The sequence below is a fragment of the Callospermophilus lateralis genome, chromosome 10 (genome assembly GCF_048772815.1).
Source record: "Callospermophilus lateralis isolate mCalLat2 chromosome 10, mCalLat2.hap1, whole genome shotgun sequence".
NCBI lineage: Eukaryota > Metazoa > Chordata > Mammalia > Rodentia > Sciuridae > Callospermophilus > Callospermophilus lateralis.
In genome coordinates, this window is record NC_135314.1 from 127330892 (window position 1) to 127356258 (window position 25367).

At 38.8% G+C, this 25367-nt stretch overlaps 1 protein-coding gene across 1 annotated transcript in view; it reads right to left on the reverse strand.

Annotated features, from left to right (window-relative positions):
• Positions 1–23285, reverse strand: part of Acp3 (acid phosphatase 3) — a 69625-nt gene extending 46340 nt beyond the window's left edge. Inside the window, exons 1-3 of the mRNA XM_076867078.2 lie at positions 22936–23285; positions 4592–4662; positions 4030–4220 (exon numbers count right to left, since the gene is read on the reverse strand). Of these exons, the coding sequence (XP_076723193.2) occupies positions 4030–4220; positions 4592–4662; positions 22936–23285 (612 nt within the window). The remainder of the gene's footprint in view (positions 1–4029; positions 4221–4591; positions 4663–22935) is intronic.
• Positions 23286–25367: the final 2082 nt, after the last annotated feature.

The following is a 25367-nucleotide window of genomic DNA, read 5'->3' on the forward strand; positions in this document are numbered from 1 at the left end:
TTAATAAAAGAATAATTAAGGATCCAAAAGTTGGAAAGGTTCCATTTTAGACTGAGGACATCCAGTGAACCTTACATAGTCACATGTCTATCAGGTCACTTGATCCTCTTTCAAATAGGAAGCATAGTTATGATTGTTATTTCTAACTTTAAGTTGGGGAAATTAAGTTTGGGGACATTGAAGCTCAGTTGTTTCATTAAGTGACCCGTCTGTGGTTCCAAACCTGATAAATGATGGTGGAACGTGAGTTAATGGAAGTTGAATATTTTCCTCAGTGTGGCTTTTAACTTCTGGCAAATAGCATCAGAAAATTAATAGCAGGATTGGGCTGCCCGCCTGGGGAGGAGGAGTGAGGAAGAACCTTGAAATGTGTAGTGTGTGGCATGGTTTGAATTTGTCCAACCATGACTTGGAAGTTACTCATCCTGGTAAAGGGACAACGTGCTTAGGATCTGAAGGCTGTTTCTGTCAAGGATGTCCTGTGAAATCATATAATAATTCTGCATGAATGTCAACCATGGAGAATGAAAAGAGCTTATACCTCGTGACTCATCATCCCTTTCTTTGGAAAACCCCAGTGGAATGGGGATGGAATTTTTCTCTCTGTCTGAAATAACCAAACTTGTGGTTTTTCCTGTTTCAAGGAGAGATTACGCTTTTAAATGACATTTTCCCGTTTGTGGTGGAATGATATGACGTTCAAGATTACTTAAAAAAAGGCAACAGGTGTGTGTGGGAAATGAGTGGGCATATAGATGAAACAAGATTGGCCCTGAGTGATAATTATCGAAGCTGGCTAATGAGAACATAGGAACTCACAGTACTTACTATAAAGTTAAAAATAGCAATTCTGTAAGGATATTCTGGGGAAAAGAGAGGGGAGGTCACTTTAGGAAACAATTTTCTAGATCCTTTCCTTGAAAGCCACAGTGCATATTGAAGATTTTGAGAAGTACTGCATTAAAGAGACCTTTTCACACAGTGTAGCCTGCATTCTGACTTACTTTGGAAAGCTGTCTTTTTTTTCTCCTGCGATATCTGTTAATAAGTGGTCCAACTAGCCATCGATGGGATGCGCTTTGGTGAATCTGTTTTAAAAGATCGCGTTGTGACTTTTCACGGGTGAGAACAAGAATCAAGGACAGTTTCCTGATTTTTCTGCTGAGAGCAGCTTTTCAGAGTAGAAGAACTTATTATTATTATTATTATTATTATTTGGATTACAGAGGAAAAACAAGGAAATCATCTACTTATTCTGAGTCAGGCAAATAGAGTAAACTTAATGTGTATCTCATACCAGCTCTCTTGCTGGATTATATAGCCACAGCAGAGACAGACTACATCTCATGATTAGGGAGGGGCATGGCCTCAGCCTGGGTTCAAAGCCTGTCTTCACCACTCTGGCTGGGTGACCATGAACAAGGTATGTAGCTTCTTTGTGCTTCATTTCTTTTTTTGTGTATGGTAGGGGAAGGTATCAGGGATTGAACTTGACCCCTGAGCCACATCCTCAGCCCTATTTTGTATTTTATTTAGAGATAGGATCTCACTGAGTTGCTTAGCGCCTTGCCATTGCTGAGGCTGGATTTGAACTCGTGATCCTCCTGTCTCAGCCTCCCAAGCGGCTGGAATTCCCAAGCCACCGCACCCAGCTTAATTTCTTTATCTATAAAATAGGAATATGTTTTTTAAAAGAATTTTTTTTAGTTGTAGATGGACACAATATCTTTATTTTATTTATTCATTTTTTTTATGTGGTGCTGAGGATCGAACCCAGTGCCTCACAGGTACAAGGCAAGCGCTCTACCACTGAGCCACAACCCCAGCCCAGGAATATGTTTTTAAAAACTCCTTATGGAATGGTTGCCAGATTTAACAAGTAGAAACACAAGATGCTCAAATATTAAGTGGGGCATACTTATGTTTAAAAAAAGAGTCTCAGTTTATCTGAAATTAAAATTTAACTGGTCTTCCTATGTTCTAAGTAGCAATCCTACTTTGTAGAATTGTTGAAGGAATTATGTGACATTACACACGTTGATGTCTCAGAATAGTGCCTGGAATGCAGTTAAGTACTCAGTTAAATATTGTTTATTAACATAGCCACTTTAGTCACTGGCACTTTTCTTTTATTCTGCTCCTGTTAATAATTTTTTCTTTCTTTTTTAGTATTGGGAATTGAAACCAGGGGCGCTTAACCACTGAGCCACATTCCCGGCTAAGTTGTTTAGAACCTTGCTAAGTTGCCGAGGCAGGTCTTGGATTCTCCTGCCTCAGCCTCCTGAGTTGCTGAGATTATAGGGATATAGATGTATGTCACCATGCCTGACTTCTTAACAATTTTCTAAGGATTTTTTTTTTATCAGTAAACGATTTAAACATTTATAGTCACAATTCCCTATAGTCAATGAAAAGAAGAAATGACATCGTCTGGTTTAAACCATTAGAGAGTTGTTTTGTTAAGGGCCACAGAAGATGCATTAAACTGCAATTTATTTAACATTAACAGAAGGAAGCCATCGTAGGAAAAATAGTGAACATTAGCTTCGTGGGAAATTTGGTAATTTTTTTTAGTTCCAAGAGAGCTACCTCTTTATTTATTTTTTTCTTAGAAAAGAATTAACTTGTAGTTCCTGAATGCACTTTAACCAAGAGTGGAGGGGAAATGGAGAGAAGTTATCCTGAGCTGTTGGTAAAACATGGAGGAGAGAATCTACCATGAAGGGTTCACTGTAATATCTCAACAAAGACTGCCGTTCAACCAGCTTGTCCCAGGTTTATAGAGCGGCAGAAATGACAGAATGTAGTGCATTTTCCAGAGTCCCTATACTTTTCTAATGCACACGTTGGCAAGGAAACCAGGAATATAAACAAAAGTCTAGCTCTAAAGGGTTTCCTTACAGAAGGTGCCTGATGGGCTGGTTTTCAGCGCTGAAGTCTGACAGCTGGCCATTGTTTGTACACAAACCCGCGATGGGTCTCTCTGGTTTTTCTATCACTTTTATGTTGGTGATTCAGTAAAGATTTACTGGACTAAGAATCATGATTTACATAAACATGTGATATTCAGATTTCCTATAGAAAGCAAAGCAGAAAGTTCTGAATATACTCTCCTGAGAGAATGGGAACTTCAAATTTAAGTTTTAAGTTTTGAAAGGTGGCTTTTTTCTACATTATAAAAAAAAAATGATTTTGAAGCATTCTTATTAAAAAATGCTAATTCATCATTCCACACTCACTATATCCAAAAAAAAAAAAAAAAAAAATGCAGGGGTGAGAAAGAGCAAGAGAGACCTAGAGACAGAGTAAAACTCAAGTGGGGGAAAGAAACAGAAAATCCAAGACTTCTACATACCGAGGTGAACCCCCTTTCCTCTGCAAACCCTCTTTCCATACACTTTCTAAACAATGCCTGTAGTCTGCTCTCTTTTGCTGACACCATGCATCGGCCACCCACTCTCCCGCTTTGGCTAACACAGCACACAGGCCACGGCTAGGGAAAAGCACCATTTAAAGGACCAACTCAATCGATGTATCAGGAAGTCATTCCAAACAAAGTCCATTTCTAAACGTGATAACATAAGGGGAAGGGGCTGCTAAGTTCAGATAATGACAGTTTTTTTTTTTTTTTTTTTTTCTGTTTGCCAACAAATAATCATCACATTGAACAAAGCTAGGTTAGCTGCTGGTATATAAACAGTGCCAACTGCTGCTTCTGCTTCTCAGGGCTGTCAAAAGCAATCCGAATTCAGGGCAGTTCTAAAGCAAGTGAGTCAATAAATAACACCAACAAAGGCAAACGAAAAAAAAAAAAAGTCAGCACACCTTTTTGTTGTTGTTAGGGCACGTTGTTGTTATGTCTTCATTAAGAGGAACTTGCTAAACTCGATTCTCAATTATTTGCTTTCTGAGTTTAGACAGACCCTGGTCTCCCAGAGACAACAGAAAAGTGAAACTTGATCCTTGACTTTTGGAGACCCTGCTGGTAACTCAGGCTCGAAGAGAAAGCAATGACAAAAGCCTACTCACCAATGTCACAAACTTCAACTCCTTGGCTAGCACACCTCGGTCCAGCAGGAGAGAAAGCAGAAGCAGAGAGCCAAGGCTGAGGCTCGCCAACCTGGCCATGTGGACAGGGGCAACGCTCACGTCAGACAGAGTTTGCTTCTGGCAGGAGTCCGAAGGTGCTGCTCCCACTTCAAAACCCTTTAGGAGGGAAGCTATTTAATCAAAGGATTGAAAGAGGAGGAGGAGCCAAACTCATAAATAGTAAAATTTCCAGGAAGTTTTGGGCGGGGTTTGGCATGTAAGTAATGTCATATAAATTTTGAATTGGAGATCAAAGTCTCCTCCATTTAAGTTAGAACCCCACGAGGTTCAGTGGAGGAAACGCTCTTGCTCAAGGTCACACAGTACTTATCAGTTCTTTCTTTTCTTGTTTGCAGTTTATCTTTATTTTTTCTGTAGATGGTCTGATGTCCCAGCTCTTGCTTTAAAAAGGGTCTGTTCTGACTTTGGAAGCCTGAGAACAGCAATTCTTAATTTTTGGGGAATCCACAAGCATAGGAAGAGAAATCTGGAGGGAACTGACGCATCTGGACATGTTTGGGGTCTGTTCCCGTGCCAAACATGATGTCTGGTTTTCTTAAACTCTCCTGTAGCCTAGAGGTGTTTTAAAATTGAAGAAAAGAAGTTTATGTGGATAAATTTTAGTTCTACCTGAAGTCATCGGAGGATCACCTGTGGCATCTCAAAATTAGGATTGGATTCTGAATCTGACTCGGCTTTTAAAAAGAAACACTGAAAACCAAACAAACCTACAACTCTGATGGATGCTGGCCAAAAGCCTGTCCTTGGGAGAGCCACACCCTTACCTCTCCAGCCGAGATCTCACTGGGGGATGCTACAAAAGAAGATGATCCGGATTAATGGATCTCAGCTCTCCATTTTTCTCAGACTGTCCACCCCTTCCTAGGTTCAAACAAGACTGACCCTGTACACGGATGAGATTTTGCTGGAGTTGTGGGCAGCACTGCCTGCTGTGATGTTTCCATACCAAGGGGCAGAGGGAGAAAAATGGTTTTCCCACAACCTATTCCCTCGGTACACTACACTTGACCCGTGACTGGAAGTTTCTGTTGTTATGTGATCATAGGATGCTCTAGAATGTGGTGTGTGGGAGACCATGGTTCTTCAGGTATGGGGAAATAAAAGCACAGAATTAGTGTGGTAGAATTAGACCTTTAAGGGTTACATCCCTCACCTGTCAGTATCCACTGTCGATTTCTTTCTTTCTTTCTTTCTTTTTTTTTTTTATTTTGGTTTCAGGGATTGAACCAGGGGCACTTGACCACCGAGCCACATCCCCAGTCCTGATTTGAATTTTATTTAGAGACAGGGTCTCACTGAACTGCTTAGGGCCTTGCTTTTGCTGAGGCTGGTTTTGAACTCGCGATCCTCCTGCCTCAGCCTCCGGAGACACTGGGATTACAGTCTCCCACTGTCATTTTCAATAGGTGAGATTTTGAGGAGATGGGTGCAAGAAAAAGGAAAGAAGATTGGAGATTGTCCAGTTCAGAGTAGATAGGCAGCTGCCACACCATTCAGGCAACCTGAGAAAAGCTTCAGCACCTCAGTTCCCATGTATATTCCTTAAAAGGCATCAGCTGCCTGATTCGGTTGAATGGCCTATTTCTTCATTTTCAGCCTGGCTCTTCCTTCTCTTTGCTTGGCTCGCCCTTGGACAGATGCCTGGAACTATTTTAGCTCTATTCTTTGCCCTTGCTGATAATGACTGTTTCTCTAACCTACCTGTGCTATGCTGCATGTGTTAGAGAATCCTTTCTGACCTGGCCCGGATTTCCTCAGTGGTACCTCCTCTAGGCACTTCTAGCCCCTCAATGAGAACAATAACAACAGTGACAAGATGTTTTCTTAAACAGAGAACCAGAAAAACATGGTTTGAATTGAACACCATTCAACTCAAATTTAATTTCAGTTGAACTAAGTGGGTGGTTTATATTTCTCTTCTATCTGAGCATCATCCTGGCTTTTACTTTGATCATCAAGTTATAAGATCATAAAGGCAGAGTTCTGAAAAACCCAAACACCATGACCTTGAAAGATCCTCTACTCAGATAAATCCAGTTTAGAATCTTCTGTGGCCTCTTGAGCCTTGAACTCAGAAGTCTTTGCAAAGAATCAAGTGTCATTTGGGATAAACCTATGGAAATCATAATATCGAAAGTGACATTGAGCCAGGCATGGTGGGGCTCACCAGTAATTCCAGTGACTTGGGGAGGCGAAGGCAGGAGGACTACAAGTTCAAAGCCAGCTTCAATAATCTAGTGAGGCCCTAAGCAACTCAGCAAGACCTTGTCTCAAAATAAAAAGGGCTGGAGATGTGGCTGAGTGGTTAAATGCCCCTGGTATCAAAACCCCAACAAAAAAGTGACATTGAAAAACACTAGAATGTCTTCATATGACAGTAATTTTCCACTAGTAGAACTTACTGGCTGAATCACCTGGTTTCTTGTAGTGCTTCTTTCTTCATAGGTCAAGTGTTCAAACCCTAATTAATGCAATGCTTTATGAAAATTCCATATTTGGAGCAGGTTGGGTTTTTTGGAGAGCAGACTCAGGCTGGAGCAAAGGAAGATGAACTGCAATGAAATGCTAATGACAACATCTAGCTGATCCTGCTGGGGGTTCAGGAGATGGGGGGACTCTTTGATTGTCCTGAATTGGGGTGGGGGAGCCAGGCTGTTTCCTCCCAGCATTAGCCAATCACTGGATTCAATCTGCCTGTGGTAGGGAGCACAAGTAGGGTAGGGAGAAGGTGGCTATCTTCTGAAGGCAGATCTCCAAGCGTTTGCCAGCTGAGGGATGTCAAACAACAACTCTCCAAATCTGGGGACAGTCAATACTTCAGCACCTGAGAGGGCACTGGGGTGGTGTAACAGAATTTTGCCCATGAAAAAAATATTTATAGGAAAAAAATTTATGATCCATGGTAAAGAAAGAGCTCTGAAAGTTCTAAGTGTGCTCAGACAGGGAGAGTCTGGGCTATGTGAGATCCATCAGTGGGTATATGGCTGCTCACCAGGCAAGAAGGCTGTTTCCCTGTGTGGATTTCTATGGTTTGCGCAATTGTATTATTGGACTCTCAGTGCTTTGTGACTACTGGGCACTCAGTAGTGCTGATTGGCCAACCCTGGATATAAAGGCAAATTACTGTATCAGAGCCTTGTTATAATAAGAGCTACTCTTAGGCAAAATTTAATAAGATGGGTTTAAAATAAGGGTTCTTCTCTCTTTTTCCTTTTTTTTTTTTTTTTTTTTGGTGTGTGTGTGTGTGTGTGTGTGGTACTGGGGATTGAACCCAGGGCCTTGGCAAGCACTCTACCAGCTGAGCTATATCCTCAGCCCCAAAAGTTCTTCTCTTAATCCATCATTTTGTGTGTGTGTGTGTGTGTGTGTGTGTGTGTGTGTTTTCCTTTGTCTATGGCATAAAATAACCACTTTATTAATTAATATTTAGACAAATATTCCTCCACACATAATAAATTACTGTACCATTTAAAATAAGATGTGTAGCTGGGTGTGGTAGACAAGACTTTAATTCCAGCAACTCAGGAGGCTGAGGCAGGAGGACTGCAAGTTCAGATCAGCCTCAGCAACTGAGTGAGACCCTGTCTCATAATAAAAAATTAAAAGGGCTAGGGATGTAGTTCAGTGGTAAAGTGCCCTTGAGTTCCTCCAAAATTATGTATACCTTAAGGGGTTCCTGAAATGGGAGAACACTTGCAAAGGTAAAGAAAGTGTTAGAATATTTATTTCTATCTTTTTAACCTAAGAAGTGAGGATAAAAGCTTTACAATGGAATTTTATGTTACAAGGAACTATTTTAAAGTTAAATATTATTTGGTTATAAAATGGAGCAAAGTACTAATACATGAGTAAACCTTGAAAATTTATGTCAGGTAAAGAAAACCAGTCACAAAATATGACACATAGATTTTATTTATATTAAATGTTTAGAATAGAAAATTCTTGGGAGACAGAAAGTAGATTAGTCTTTGCCTAGAGCAGGGGGCAGAAGAATGCGGGGGGCGGGTGGTGGCTAAAAGATACAGGGTCTATTTTTGTGCTGCTAAATATTCCCTAAAATTGTGGTGATACATAACTCTGAACATACTAAAACTCATGAAACTGTGCACTTTAAATGGATTTAACTATACAGCATATTCATTATATTTCAAAAATACTGTTATGAAAATAATTTAATACACAATCAATATTCTAATATTTAATATAAAGATGACAAAAGGAACATATCCTTAACCAAAAACACTTATTATATATATGTAGCATTGATAGAGATCATGATTGAACAAGTTTGGAAACCATCATCTATTAATATATAAAAACATAGAATATTAAAGTTACCTATTAGCCGGGTGCTGTGGTGCATGCCTGTAATCTCAACAGCTTAGGAGACTGAGGCAGGAGGATTGTGAGTTCAAAACCAGCCTCAGCAATGGCAAGGTGCTAAGCAACTCAGTGAGATCCTGTCTCTAAGTAAAATTCAAAACAGGGCTGGGGATGTGGCTCACTGGTCGAATGTCCCTGAGTTCAATCCCCAGTACCAAAAAAAAAAAAAAAAAAAAAAAAAAAAAAAAAAAAAAAAAAAAAAAGTTACCCATTGCTACGAAACAATGGAACACAAACTCTATGACCCAAAAGAAGGTGCATTTATTATCTCACCTCCTGCTCAAGGTCTCTGACAAGGCCACAGTGTTGGCTAGGACTAGGTCACTTTCCAATTCATGTGGTCCTTGTCAGAATTCAGTTCCTTGAAGGCTGTTGAATAGAGGGCATCAGTTCCTGAGTTGCTAGGTGGCCCCTGCAGGCTGCCTTCAAATCCTGTGTCCTATGTCCCTCCAGTATGGCTGCCTGATTCATCAAAGTGTGCAAAGAGAAAAGGCAGTAGAGAAATATCAGTGATCATTTTTTAGTTGTTGTTGAACTTTATTCTGTATTAAAAATAAAAATCCTGGAAAGCTTCATAAAATACAGATTCCTATTTGGCATATTAGATTACAATGTTAGTGTGTGATTCCAGTTTAAAATATATGATTAAAGAATTGACACAGGCCAGTGCACCTCTCCTGTAATACTGGCAGCTCTGGAGTCTCATGCAAGAGCATTGTGAGTTCAAAGTGAACCTCAGCAACTTAGTAAGGCCCTAAGCAACTCAGGGAGACCCTGACTCAAAAGGACTGGGGATGTGGCTCAGTGGTTAAGTGCCCCTGGGTTCAATCCCTAGTGCCGAAAAGATTTGATACAAATATTTTAAATTGAAACTGTTATCATCCTTAAACAGTTTGGAGATTTTTAATTCATCATGTATAGAAATTTAATTTGAGTATTGAAATTTATTTTATTGATTAGGAAGATAGTTTATTAATCCAACATTTATTGTAATCAAATGTAGTTATTCACTTTAATTTTATAAAATTCTTTTTAATATGCTAATTAACATTTGCTAGAAACAAAATAAAATTCACATGTTGATCTTAAAAGAAGAAAATAAATATACCAATTCCTGGGCTTCCCTGTTTAGAAACAAAATAAAATTTACATGTTGATATTAAAAGATGAAAAAAAAAAAAACCCAATTCCTGGGCTTCCCTCTCAGAAATTCTGATTCAGTAGATTTAGGTAAGTAAAGTGTCCTACCAAGATTTAATGGTACCTGAGGCAAAAGGAGAAAAATCAACAATATCAATTCTGTCTTAACATTTTGGTATTTCATTAATAATGAATTGTCTAACATTGATTTTTTTAAAGAAAAACATTGCATTAAAATATCACTTATCTTGATTGTGGATTTTTGTTTTGTTTTGTTTTTTTGGTCACCCCTTAAATTTTGAACCCAAAGTGATTACCTCACCCACCTAACTTTTCATTTCTAGCTGTGACTCTAAGTGGGAAGAATGAACAGAATTACTTCTTTTTTCTTTTATTTATTTATTTGTGGTTTTAATTGTAGTTAGACACAATGCCTTTATTTTCTTGTTGTTTTTATGTGGTGCCAAGGATCGAACCCAGCCCCCTGCACATGCTAGGCAAGCGCTCTACCGCTGAGCCACAATCCCAGCCCTTTCTTTTTTCTTTTGATATGAAATGATCCAACTTTCTCTGGTTTTTCTCTACCAGGGAATGCAGGCTGGGTAAGGTGAGGCCAGCTTTGGCTGATGGTACTGAAAGAAACCAAGAAGGAGATGGAGAACAGGGATGTATAGCGTTCTGTATTTCTGAAATTATCAGATAGGATATGTAAGGTCCTTATGTTTTGCTACAATCCACCTTGCATGTCATTCTAGAATATTCCATTACCTAAACATCCAGGCTGTTTAGTGTAGCCTTACAAAATAAATTGGTCACAACAAACAGATATTTTCATCAAAATCATAAATTTAAAAATGCCTAGAATTAGCTCCATACTAACTCTGGCATGGGGTTACCTGATTGTGGGGTACCAATCCATTATCAGAGTTTTTGAAAATGGAAGCTAATTCATTTTATGGCATTACTTATGTGTCTTTTTGGGGGGGGGTTAATTCAAAAGCTGCTCAACAGAGAACTTTTTCTTTTTTCTCTGGTCTCTGCACACCTCTTGTTTTAGTATATCTTGTATTAGAGAGATTCCATAATTTCTTGGAGTGAAAAATGCCCAGGCAATTCAAAACCCTTTAAAAAGTTATCTTGAAGAATTTCCTGAATCATGGGACTCACCTCACACCCCTTTCTCCTTATTTTTCTCTAGCTTCAATAAATGAGAGGAAACATTTGACCCTTCACTTTCTGAGTCCGGCATATTTCACTTAGTATGATGGTCTCCAGTTCCATTCATTTACCAGCAAGTGCAATAATTTCATTCTTCTTTATGACTGAGTAAAACTCCATTGTGTATATGGACCACATTTTCTTTATCCATTCATCTGTTGAAGAGCACCTACGTTGGATTCATAGCTTAGTTATTGTGCGTTGCAATGCTATACACATTGATGTGTCTATATCATGAGAGTATGCCGATTGTAGTTCTTTAGGATAAATACGGAGGAGTGGGATAGCTGGGTCATGTGGTGGTGCCATACCTAGTCTTTTGAGGAATTTCCGTACTGTTTTCCAAAGTGGTTGTACTCATTTGCATTCCCACCAACAATATATGAATGCATCTTTCCCCCCACATCCTCACCAGCATTTATTATTTGTATCCTAATTGCCATTCTAAATGGAGAGAAATGAAATATCAATGTAGTTTTGATATACCTTTTCCTGATTGCTAGGGATGTTGGACATTTTTTCACATATTTTTTTCTGGCCATTAGCATTTATTCTTTTGAGAAATGTCAATTTAGTTCTTTTGCTCATTTATTAAGTTATTATTTTTTGGTGTTAAGTTTTTGGGGAGAGGGAAGAGGAATAAATAAAGGGAAGAAATGCCCAATGAAACTGACCAAATTATACTATGTACACACATGAATATATCACACTAAATTTCACCTGTATGTGTATCTGTAAAACATTTATTTATTTATTTTTATTATCTTAAAGAGACAGTTGAGATGGGGTGGGGGTCTTGATGTTAAGGTGGAGCAGGTTAATAAGGGCCAACCATCAGCAAACTCATTCTATCTGACTTGATGGTGCATGCTGTAAAACACTAATTTAAAAAGCAATAAATAAATAGAAGGAAGACCAGTAAAATAGAGGAAGTGAAACGGGAGGTGGGAGGAGGTGAGGGAAAGAGGAAGTACTGGGAACTGATATGAAGCAAATTATATTCCAAGCATGTATGACTATGTCCGATGAACCCTGCTATTATGTATAATAATAATGCACTAATAAAAACACTGTAAAAAGAATTTCCTGAATTAAATCAGGTCTGCAAAGAAGGAATTCATTGGCTTCCCACCACATTTAGAATAAAATCCAAATTTCCCCATAGTCTGCAAGACCCTGCTTGATCTGACTCCTATATCATCTTCAATTTATATCATATCACTCTTGCCTTGGTCACTCTATTCCAGCCACACTGACCTCCTTATTCCTCAGAAGCCACATCGGTTGCTACTTTCTGTACTTTGCATTGACTGTGCCCTCTATCTGGAACACTCTTCCCTCAGATGAACTGATTCTCTAAGGCCTTCCTAGATCCATCTAGCAGCTTCCCCTGCCATCTCTATTATATGAACTTGTTTTATTTCTGAGGTAGCATTTTCTATCCTTGACATTATTTCATATGTTTCTTTGTTTACTGATTATGTATCTCTTCCACTAGAATGTAAACCGCATAGAGAAAGGGCTGTTTTACTTACTGCTGTTGCCATCACATAGACCAGAACATACCACATGGTGGGGTCTCAGTAAGTATTTGTTAATGAATGAATAAATTTTCAGTTTGGGCACCCTTACTAATCAATTACTTATCTAATATATAATATAAAATGTGAATGTATGGAATATACATCTACAATATAAAATACATACATAATAATACTTTATATAAAATGTTATATATATATATATATCCCACCATGTTTTGAGGTTTTCTTGTAATATCCCTAATCTGTTTTTCTGCTTATCCATTACCAGAAAGATGATGGGCCATCTTACCATGGGATGATTTGTTTTGGTTAAAGAAAATCATGCCAAACTTTATCTTTTGGTTTTGAGACTTCAAAGCTTTGTGATTTTTCTAAGTCCTTTTCTCTGACAATTTGACTACTGGCCTTAGGCTCCCCTAATAATTCCTGTCATTTATTGTATGTTCTGGGGAAATCGGTCTGCTGAAGTGGAGAAATTTTAAATCCCATATTTAATCTGAAAAATTCATAGAACTTCTTCATTTTATGTGATCATATGCCTATGTTTATTTTAATAAAAATTATGTTTTAAGTTACTTATGGGAGTGACACAGTCCATGAAGATCTGAACCCCCAGCACATGTGTGCATGCGCGTATGCACATGGACACACACACACCACAAACACACACACACACACACACTGCTAAATGCATGCCTCAAGATGATATGCCCTCGTTTGGAACTGTGATATATCATCCTCAAAGGGCGATTACAGGAAGAAAAATGGGACTCTTTGTGAGGCTTGGAGGGGAAAACTTTGTGATAAGAAAGTAGAGATGCCTCTGTTATAACATAGTAAAGTTGAGACCTGGCTTCCTAACCCATTCAAATATAGCTATTTCATCCCATTTCATGCTCCTTTATTTTTCTTTTTCTTTTTTTTTTTTTTTGATACTGGGGATTGAACTCAGGGCACTTAACCACAGAGCCACGTCCCCAGCCTTTTTACTTATTCATTTTGAGACAGGGTCTCACTAAGTTGCTGAGGCTGGCTTTGAACTTGCTCCTCCTGCCTCAGCCTCCAGAGCTGCTGGGATTACAGGTATGTACCACTGCTCTGGCTCATTTTTTTTTTTTTACTTCTCCATAAATTTATTAGAGTCTGATAACAAGAATTGAAAAAATACTTTGTATCTACATGGCTTATTGGAAATGTTGAACACAGGAATATCATTCTTAGCAAGAGAAAAACTAAAATACTTTTAAAATATGACCTGACTTTTAGATATCATGTAGATAAAGGAAAGAAAGGGATTTTTATAGTCTCATTTTGGACAATGAAGTAATAGCTTTCTTTTCCCACCTGCATGAAATTAAACTTCAGGGAAATTACTGTGCTAATGTATACATATTAATGGATTGGATCAGTTTATAGGCTACAAGGTTGTTTCCATCCAAAAAGTATTTTATTCAAATGAAATAATATTTCTTAGTCCAGAGAACCTAACAGAAGACTAAGGCTTTGTAGCTGCAGGATTTTATAGTTATTTGTTATTAGCACTATGAAAAAATAAGGTAAAGATTCATAAGATATATTCCAAAATATCAGTTGCTCACAAATGCCAATTACTTGTATTAAAAAGCTTAGTCTAGAGAAATCCTATAAAAATATCTACATTTGATTAATGTGCTAAGCACCACTGTATCACTTAACAAAAAATCTCATTTTTAAATCCACACCAAATGGTTGTCACTCCATCTTTCTCAAAGATCCCTCTGAGCGGCACTTGCTATAATATGATCAATCCTAAATTGTCATCCTTCTGTCAAATCCACTGTACTTAACCCAGGTGAGTTGTTTTTTTTTTTTTTTTTTTTTTTTTTTTGAGTCAGTCCATTCCAATGCAGAATTCCTGCAGGGCAGTGTTTCCCAGCATGTGCTTTGGAGGCCCCCATTCTCTCATGAGTATTCATTGGAGTTTCTTTTTTGGTAACAGGGATTGAAGCCAGGGGTGCTTAACTACTGAGCCACATCTCCAGGCGTTTTTATATTTTATTTTGAGACAGGATCTCACTGAGTTGCTTGAGCCTCCATAAGTTGCCGAGGCTGAATTTGAACTTGCGATCCTCCTGCCTCGGCCTCCTGAGCTGCTGGGATTATAGGCATGGGCCACCATGCCCAGTTATATAGTTTAATTCTTAACGACTTTATTTAACAACCAGTCAGCATAATTCCTGAAAATTTAAGAATTGATTCTTGCAAGTCAGTGTGAGTAGAATGTAGCACACCATTGGATCCATTATGTAATTGGTCGTACATCGTTAATTATGGTGTTACTCTAGTGTCCTCATTTTGGAGGGGGGAAGAACATGGAGCATCCTGGCTGAGAGACAGGTGGGGGAGTTGTAGGACTCCAGTTGTGGGTGTGGTGGGAGTGTGTGTGGGTGGAAGGTGGTGGTGTGGGCTGGGAGGAGTGGCATTGTACGAGGGCTCATTCAAGGGCAAAGAATGGTGATTGTGACGATAAGGTCAGGGAGTGACCACCAGGTATTTCCCTTTAGAGGGGAAAGAGGAAAAAAAAAAAAAAAAAAACAAGGTACTGAGATTTAAGGAATGCCTCCCAGTATGCTATGAATGTGTTGGTCACGTGACCCATTGCATTTCACGGAATCCCCTCAACAGACTTGGAAGGCAGATAGCCAAGTAGCTCAGTGCAAGAACACAAGCTCAGGTCTATCCAGCCCCCAAATCATAACCTCTTCACTTTGTCAAGCAAGACTCGAGAGTTTACAAGTGGGTGGAGTAGGGACGTCAGTCAATAAGGGACAAACAATGAGGTGAGTGTCACAGTGAAACAAGAGCAGAAGGTGTTGGATCTGGGAGGCTGGCCGCTGGAACAGATGGTCTCACAGTAGACTCAGTCTCTGGTGTAACCCTGAAAGTGTCCGCCATCAGAGTGGGGACTCCAGGGTAATAGAGGGATTCTGAGTCGGGCAGAAATGTCCAGGTTTCCTTGCCATGACGTCATTGTGTGGAGCTGCTTGAGATGGATGTGGCCTCAGCTCAAATACTAGAGTAGACCCCAGAGGGGATACAAAGGACTCTATGGGCTCACTGCTCTCCTTGGAATTTTCTGGCAGATCTGAGCATCCATGGTTGCTATTTCCCATCTCCTGACATTGAAAGGCATTTTCCCCACCACTTGACTTGGTGCTAATGGGAGAATGGGGGCAGGGACTGAGTCCAGAATCTGGTTCCCATCTGAAATTTCAGTGTTGGAACTTTCTTCGGAGTCTATTACGGTCTATAGTATTCAGCATTCTTTGAGTGACAAGTGAGAGAACTCTAATTTGATTTATTTCAGGAAAGCAAGAGATTGGTTTTTTTTTTTTTTCTCTCATGTAACTGAATGAACAAAAGGAAGGGAAAAGATCAATGGAATTTGGAACAAAATTGCTGCGGGGATTCATCTATTCCATCTTCGCTTCCCTTTCTCCAGTTTGACCTTAACTTTTCAAATCACCTGTCCTTCAGAGTGAAACTAGAGTTGAGGCTACCCTTCCCTTCACTCAAGAAGAAAGGATTTTCCCTCAATGGATAATGGATAACAGAAAATAGAGATCAGGTTCAGCCAGGAAGCTACTGCAGCGGCCCAGGAGAAGGATGGTAGTAGCTTGGATCAGGGTGGGCATTGGAGAGAGAGAGAAAAAAGTAGGTGGAATTGAAAAATGCAAATTTGGGAGAAGGGATTGACCAGTATTCTGTGTGAGATGAAAGAGAGGGGAGTGGTCAGGACCAATTTAAGGCTGTAGGCTTGAGAAATGGCTGTGCTATGGCTTAGGACATACGTTAGGATGTTTTTGATCTTGAGTTGTTGAGAAACACCTTGGATTTCCAGATAAAAAGTAGTCCAGGGATGGAATATTCCAGGGTTATTTAATTTACACACACTCAAAGATGTCATCAAGAACTTGAGCTATTTTTTTTCACCTTTCTTTCCTTTAAATTAGCTCTATATATTGTCTCAAGATGGTTTTTCACTCTTCTAGACATCATATTATTATGATATTATTATATTACATTATGGCTGCTCTATCTGTAATACAGTCATAATACTATAGCATGTAGGCGACATCCATGAAATGAAAAATGAGGAGAATGTTTTCTTCTGGGTGGCTCATTTAATCAGTAAAGAAAACCTTTAAACTGAAAGAGATAGGAAAAAACAAGCTGTTTTTCCTTCTCTGATATATAATACAGAACAATTCATTTCTTTTTTTTTGGTCCACATTTTTTTATTGGTGCATTATAGTTGTACAAATTGGTGGGATTTGTTGTTACATATTTGTACATGCGCACAATATAACAGTTTAATTTGGCCAATAACGCTCCCCACTCCCTCCCTGATTCCCACCCATTGGTCCCTTTGATTTTTAGGAGATCCACCCCTACCTTTCTTTTCCTTTTTTATCTCTAGTTTCTGCAAATGAGAGAAAATATAGGATGCTTAACCTTCTGAGTTTGACTTATTTTGCTTAACATAATGGTCTCTAGTTCCCTCCATTCAACCATAATTTCATTTTTTTATGGCTGAATAAAACTCCATTGTGTATATCCCACATTTTCTTTATCCATTCATCCATTGATGGACATCTGGGTTTGGGGATTTCTCCCTACCAACAACCCATTCTCTGGGGACACCAACTGGGTGTCCTCTGTTCAATTCAACACTGACGCTCTCTGTGATATCACTTTGTCCCAATAATAATAGTAATGTCACGTACATGACAGACATATGTCAATAATAATTATAATAATATATCTTGGTTTTCCTTCATAGTTCTTAGCTCATAAACTCCTTCCCCAAGACAGGGATTTCCCCTAGAATTTCTCCTCTATGAAGTGGGTTATAGAAGCACTAACTGTAAGAAATTATTTGACATACTTTGTCTCATCATAGATCACAAGACCCCCATTCCTTGCCTGGGAGGACAGAATTCTGCACAGAGACGCCAAGAAGAATCTAAACAGTCAGATCTTACTGGGTTCCCCCAACCAGTCTGCTAGCATTTTAGATGTGCACTGGAGACTCCATTGAAAGCCCAAGGACAGGCTTCCGGGTAGCTGGACGCATGGTACTTCCTGGAGTGGTGCAACTCGAAAGGGCACACAAGATTCATGTTCCTTACCCCATTCTTCACCCTATGCAACTCTTCATCTGATTGTTTGTAATATTCTTCATAATAAATCAGTAAACTAAGCCAGTGTGCCCCTGAATTCTGTGAGCTGCTTATACCACGTCATTGAAGTTGAAGCAGAAGTTGTGGGATCCCTGGTTGATATCTAGTGGGTCAGAAGCACAGATAAAACAACTTGGGGTTGTGAATGGGATCCGAGATGAGGGGAAGTCTTGGGAGATTACAAGTTTGCTACTGGAGAGAAATCTTCACAATTTCTTGAGGTCACAGAAAACTTCTGTGCTGTTTGCTGTGGTGTGAGAACAGAGAAAAGAAGTTTTTTTTTTTTTTTTTCCTACTCCCTGTCAACCTATAGATAGTGTCAGACTCCCACGGGTTAAGGGTTCAGTCCCACCAGACCACTCCCTTCTTCAGATGTCAATCACAAACCACAAGTTGTGACCTATGCTTCTGACCATCCGGCTATAAACCAAGGGATCCCACAACCCCTTCCCTGGGTTAAATCAATTGGCTAGAGTGGCTAAGAGAACTCAAGAAAATATTTTACTTACGCTTACCCATTTATTATAGAGAATATTAAAGGAGATGCAGATGAGCAGCCAGATGGAAGAGATATATACAGTGAGATGTGTGGGAATGGGTACAGAACTTCCATGTCCTCTGGGTATACCACCTCTAAGCACCTGTGCGTGTTCTGCAGCTCAGAATCTCTCCAAACCCTGTACCCCCCTTCCTTTTTAAAGGAGGCTTCATATGAAAAGCATGATTGATAACAGGATTGGCCATTGGTGACCAACTCAGTCTTCAGCCTTTTCTCTTCAAAGCTGATTCTAATCACTTCAGTTTCACAGGCAACCAGCCCCCATCCTGGAGCTACCGAGGGACTTGCCAAGAGTTGTCTCTTTAAAACGAAAGGTGCTCCTAGCACCCAGAAAATTCCAAGGGATGTAGGAGTTCTGTGTCAGACACTCCTATCACTCAGGAAATCACACAGGTCTTTAGGAGGTCTGTGGGAGAAACTGGGGTTAAAGACCAAACAGTAAAACAAAGTGTTCTCCTAGTACTCATATCTATAAGGTGTTAGGAGCTCTGGCTCAGGAACTGGGGTCAGAGGTCAAAACCACATTGCTTACCATCTCCTGATGTCATAGCTGCTATGCCGATGATATAGCTGTAACTCCAGAGCATGCAGGTGGCAACCACTAGGTGCCAAAAAAGAAGAGTGTTTCCTTCTGTTTGCTTCTTGAGTCAAAAAAAGAAAACCTTTCCAGAAGCCTCCACTGTCTTTCACTCATATTTCATTGACCCAGATCAGCACACCTAAACAAATCCCTGTAGGAGGGAGGACCGCTGTGACGGACATAGACCCATGAGTCATCCTCAAAATCTGACACGTGATTGTCTGGTACCAGAACAAAGGTTCTTAGCAAGGAAAAAATGTGGAATGATTCAGTGAGTTACTTATTCAGACACAGATGGTGAAGCTTCAGAGAGATACAGATTAATCTGACATATATATATATAATACAGATATATATGCAGTTCTTGCTGCCCTGGTTTTCAACTAGAAAAAAAAAACTTTTATTGAAATTACCAAAGACTGTACATGTATGTGTAATTCAGTAGGAATTACAGATCCTCAGTTAATTGCAATTGGGTATAGGCTCGGCACATTTTAAAATGTTGCCCCAAGGAATTCTACAGTGCTTCCAAAGGTTGAGAACCAACCACTTACTATATGGCTGACACTATTTTAAATGCTTTACAGATGTTAAGACTGGCCTGATTTTCATAACAATCCTATGAGAGAGGTCTCAATTTATGATGCTTCCATTGTGGACTTTTTGGCTCTGCTATGGTGTGAAAGCAATGTGCTCTTAGTAGAACTTAGAGTTGTGATACCTGATCTTTCCCAAGCCAGTGAGATGGGGTACAGATTCTCCTTCTCCATAAGGGACAGGTAGCACATGTGATCACAAGGGTGGACCACTGATTCCCGACAGAGTGCTGTGTTGCGGGCATTTATTTATTTATTGGATACAGGTATTCAATAAATTTCATGAGGTATCGAATGATTAATTATAAAATAACATTTGTGCTAGCTTATTTTGCCTAACTCCAGGCCAGTGTGAGTGTTCTGAGCATGTTTAACATAGATGAGAATAAGCTATGATGTTCCATACGATGGGATAGGCACTTCAACTTTAAATATTTTTAACTTAACAATGGGTTTTTCAGGACATAACCCCATTGAAAGTTGAGAAGCAATTGTATTCCTAAATTCCATTTTATAGTTGAGGAAATTAGGGCCCAGAAAGATTAACCTGTCTAAAGTCAAGTCAAGATTCAAGCCCTAAAATCTAGTTGAAAGTCATGGTCTTAATGAGGTTCCAGGGAACAGACCAGCAACAGGTTTGAGATCCTACTAGAAATCCAAGTAGGGATGCCAACTGGCCACTGGATATATGTTTCTGGAGTTTAGGAGATTGGAACTGACATAAATTCGGTCATCCTGGACATACATTTAACAGAGCCACATCCCCATCCCTTTATTATATTGTATTTAAATACAGGGCCTTACTGAGTTGCTTAGTGCTTCATTGAGTTTCTGAGGCTGGCTTTGAACTTGTAATCTTCTTGCCTCAGCCTCCTGAGCCTGGGATTACAGTGTGCACCACCGCACCCAGTTCCCTATCCCTTTTTATTTTGAGACAGGTTCTCACTAAGTTGGTGAAACCTCCAATTTGCAATCCTCCTGCCTCAGCCTCCATAGTTGCTGGGATTATAGATGTGTGTCACTGTGCCCAGCTTAAATAAGGTTTTAAAAATTTTAAAAGAAAAGAACTGTGGCACTCCAGTATTTAATAGAGCTGAGAGGAGGAGGAACCTGGAAAGATGTAATGAGGAGATTGAAAGGAAATAAGAGACTGTGGTGTTACAGAAGTTGGGGGTGGAGAGGAAGAGGAAGTGGTCAACTGTTTTGAAAGTGCTGAGTGTTTGCAGAAGAAAGGACAGAGAAGTGATCACTGGATTTTGCAAGATGAGGTCGTGTGGAGACCTGTGTTTATGGAGTGGTGGAGGTGGAAGTAAAATCACAATTCACTGAGAAGGGAGTGGGAGGTGAGGGTAGAGAAGCAGCCACCACCAAGAACTTGAAAAATATAGCCATAAAGGGAGTTGAAAATGGGGAGGCAGATGGAGGTGTGAAATTCTGTGTTTCAGTATGGAGTTTATATGATAATGCAATACAGGGTACAGAGGAAAGTCCTCCAATAAGGAGAGGGAATGGGATCCAGAATGCAGTGAAATGGTTGGCCTTGGAGAAGAGGTCATTTCAATCCATTTTAATGAAAGGGAGGGGCAAGGTAAAGGAGAAGCATCGAGTACTATTCTGAGGTCCTTCATACTCTCAGTAAAAAAATAAGAAACAATGCCATTTGAGGAAGTGGTATCAAAGAGGGTGGAGAATATTTAAACATTTCAGGACCAAGGAGTTGGAAAACACATGTCCTAGCTAATAGGGAGATGAACTTTCAATGAATATGTAGTACCAGTTCCCAGGCAGTTCTGGGGGCCCCCTTGAGGTCTGTACTATCTTACTGCAGAATTCCTTCATTCAGATTGCTTTATCTATTGATCTTTTTTCCCCTCTTTCCACATTTTTAATTCATGCATTATAGTTATATGAAATGGGATTTGCTGTTAGATGTTCATACATGTCCACAATATAACACACACACTCACACACACACACACACACACACACACACACACAGGTCATTGTTGTTTACTTTTGATATTTAGCTTGACTTGATTTCTCCTTTGGTTGGCTTTTCCTTTATTGTAGTTCTTCCCTTTGCAGATTTTCATTATTTTTTTTTAATTTCCTCCTCATGGAATATTTTGCCAAGAATATTCTTTAGTGCAGGCTTTCTTGTTGTAAATTCTTTTAGCTTTTATTAATCATGGAAGGGTTTTATTTCATCATCAAATTTGAAGCTTAATTTTGTTGGATATAGGATTCCTGGTTGTCATTCATTATCTTTTAGAGCTTGGTGCATGTTGTTCCAGGATCTCCTGGCTTTGAAAGTCTGGGTTGAAAAATCTCCTGAGATCTGAATTGGTCTTCCTTTATAGGTAATTTGATTTTTCTCTTTTGTGGCCTTTAAAATTCTATCCTTATTCTGTTTGCTAGGCATTTTCATTATAATGTGTCTTGATGTAAATCTGTTGTAATTTTGTACATTTGGTGTCCTATAGGCCTCTTGTATTTGATTTTCCAGTTCATTCCTCATGCTTGGGAAAATTTCTCCTATTATTTCATTGAAGAGATTGTGCATTCCTTTGGTTTGAATTTCTATATCTTCCTCTATTCCAAATCTTAAATTTGGTCTTTTGATGGTATCCCATAATTCTTGGATATTCTGTTCATGATTTCTTACCGTCTTCACTGTGAGGTCAACTTTATTTTCAAGATTGTGTACTTTGTCTTCATTGTCTGAGGTTCTGACTTCCAAGTGATCTGGTCTGTTCGTGATGCTATCTATTGAGGTTTTTTAAATTGGCTTATTGTTTGTTTCATTTTGAGGATTTCTGGTTTTTTTTTTCCAGTATCTATATCTCTTTGTTGAAGTAATCTCTTGCAACTTGTATTTGCTCTCTTATCTCTGTTGGAGTGATTGATTTTTGCCTGTAACTACTCACTTAGGTTGTTCTTTAATTCTCAAATTATTTTAGTTATGTATATTCTGAACTCCTTCTCTGATGTTTCACCTACTTTGCTATCTATGGATTCTATTGTTTTAGTATCTTGGTTTGTTTGGGGCACTTTCCTCCCTTGTTTTTTCATGATGTCTATGAATCTTCCTCTCTTGCAGTGTATATCTGAGGAATGACAGCTTCTGCCCTATTATCTTATAGTGTCCCTATAGGTTACCAAAACCTCACTTTTAAGGGAGAGATCAATATTACAGCACTCAATGTACCCAACATGCAGCCCTATATCAGTTAGCTTCTATTTTTACATTTACAGTTTTGTCACTATAATAAGAAATGATGAGTTCGGTTATCTTCTACCCTACAGTTAATAGGTTTGCATAATGGTTTACAGTTTCTAATGGTAAAAAGGGGGTCTGAGGGGTTGGCAGAGATGTTTATGAGGTAGGATGTTAGAATGGAGGTATTAGATTATATGACTAGTGAGAGGGTAATCATAAGAAGTTAGGTGTTAGTAGGAGAAACAAGAGATAGGCAACCCCATGCAAGACTCCCTGTTACCTCAACAGGATAACTGTTAGCACCCCTAGTACAGAAACCCCTTTGTTGCAGCCAGGCCCACAGGGACCTTGATGATATCTTACCAGGTCCTTATTGTTGTCCCTTGATACAAGCGGTGATATCCCAGGTTTGTGGTGGTGGCAGCCTCAAGTCTATATGGACCCTGATGTTGGGCTCTGGAGCCACGCTTTGGTGAATAAGGAACCCCAGTGTGGGGTGGCTCTCCACGTGTCTCTGGTTCCAGGTCAGGCCTCTCCTCCAGATCTTGGGCCGTGGGGTGGTGAGTGAGCCTCTCCTCTAGATCTCTAGGTATTAGAATTTTTGCAAATTCTGTTTTAACATCTCTGGCAAGAATTACATGGTTTTGCTCCTGTGGTCTTCCCATATGTTGAATTTTAAATTTAAATTTCTTTAGCAGCTTCTTCTTGATCATGTTGCCCTTGTCTTCCAATGCATGGCTGGGTTCTATTTCTATCCTTTTCTTAAAATTCAGATAGGATTTATAAAGCATTGGTCTGTAGTTTTCTGGATTGCTGTTTTTAGGTTTTTGTTATGTTGGCTTTGTAAACACTGTTTGGATATTCTCTTTTTTTCTTCATGCTTTGGAACTATTTCAGTAGCACTGGAAATCTTTGTTCCTTGTAGGTTTGGCAGAAGTTGAAGTTCCCTATGAAATTGTCCACATCTGATATTTTCTAAAGTGTGGCTCTTCAATAACTTTCTCAGTTTCTTAGTGGTATTTAGTTTTCTTGATTATCCCCCACCTTTTTTCTGACAGTTTTGATAATTTATATTAATATATAGCTTATATATAATATAAATTTAGTAATTTATATTAGTGTAATTTACTCTATCCAGATGTCTCATAATATTTTTAAATTCCCCTTATATTTCTGCACTTGTGTATTTTTGTGCTCCCCTTTAAAAACTTGTACTAGGCAGTGAAGCTACCTATTTAATTTTTGTTTGTCCAAGATTTTGTTCTTAACTAGATACATTAGTTCTGTTTTTTTTAAAAAATTTTATCCATTGCTTTCTGCTTTTCTTTATTATTTTGCTTTTCTTTTGGATTACTTTTGCTTTTTTTTTCCTTCTTAAAATACCTTGATTTGAAAGCTGAACTCTTTTTTGGTTCATAATAAAGTTGTGAATTTTCCTTATGGCTTTGAGCATTTCCCACAGTTTCTGAAGAATTGAGATTTTATTATTGTTATTTTCTAAATTAATTACAATTTTTAATTTGAATTTCTTTTCTTGGTAAGATTGAGAATTTCAACTTTTTTTTCTTCTTTTGGTAGTAGAGCACTTTGTTTTTCATTTCTTTAATTTCGGTAAGCTGAGGTCTCTTAATAATATATAATTACTTATATAATATAAGTAATTATATTTCTCCCTATTTCTCTTTGATGTTTTTGAAGTTGTAACTTTGGATTTGGATCCTATGTTATTTGCTATATAAAAATTTATAATCATTAGGTCTTTTTTTTTAAAGAGAGAGAGAGAGAGAATATTTTAATATTTATTTTTTAGTTTTCGGTGGACACAACATCTTTGTTTGTATGTGGTGCTGAGGATCGAACCCGGGCTGCACGCATGCCAGGCGAGCGCGCTACAGCTTGAGCCACATCCCCAGCCCATAATCATTAGGTCTTTATTGTGAACTCTATTTATCTTGATATAACAACCATGTTCATGTATTTTTTTCTATGAAAGAATTGCCCCAGTTATTGCATGGCTAAGACTTTTCTTCCTATTATAATACCTGTTCTAGGGGCTGGGACTGTGGCTCAGTGGTAGCGCACTTGCCTGGCATGTGTGCGGCACTGGGTTCCATTCTTAGCACTGCATATAAATAAATAAAATAAAGGTCTATTAACAACTAAGGTATATATATATATATATATATATATATATATATATATAGGGGGGGAGTTTCAAAAATGTTTTAAAAAAATAATACCTCTTCTATTTTTCTTCCCATTTGAAATCCGCCTATCATCAAAACTCTGCACATTCCATAATAAACAACCTTATGAATTCATAACTTCTACAATTTGACTTCAATTATAACATTAGAGTTCCAGATGTTTCTAGATACTTTATTAGCACAAATAAAACAATGTAGAATGTGGATGAATGTTTTTCCCATAAAACCAACCAATCGATCAAACACACAAACTTATGACTCAAACAACAAGAGGGAGTAGGAGGCAGCAGCTGGGCCCTAGAGCGGTTCATAAAGAGTCACCTGTGAGGCTGGTTAAAAAGAAATTAGGTTCTTGACTCTCCTCCTGGTGATATTAAATCTCAAGATCTGAAGGGGAAGATGGGGACAGAAATGAAAATTTCAAATAAATACTTCAAGTGGTTTCATTGAAGATAGTCTGTGAAGCCCCTTTAAAAGCACATTCACAGGAAAAGGGTTATAGCTAAGATTTCAATGCAGATATCCTGAAGAATCATAACAGTCATTGGTCTTACACTGTTTGCCTACATTGAGGTCCTGGACTCCCTT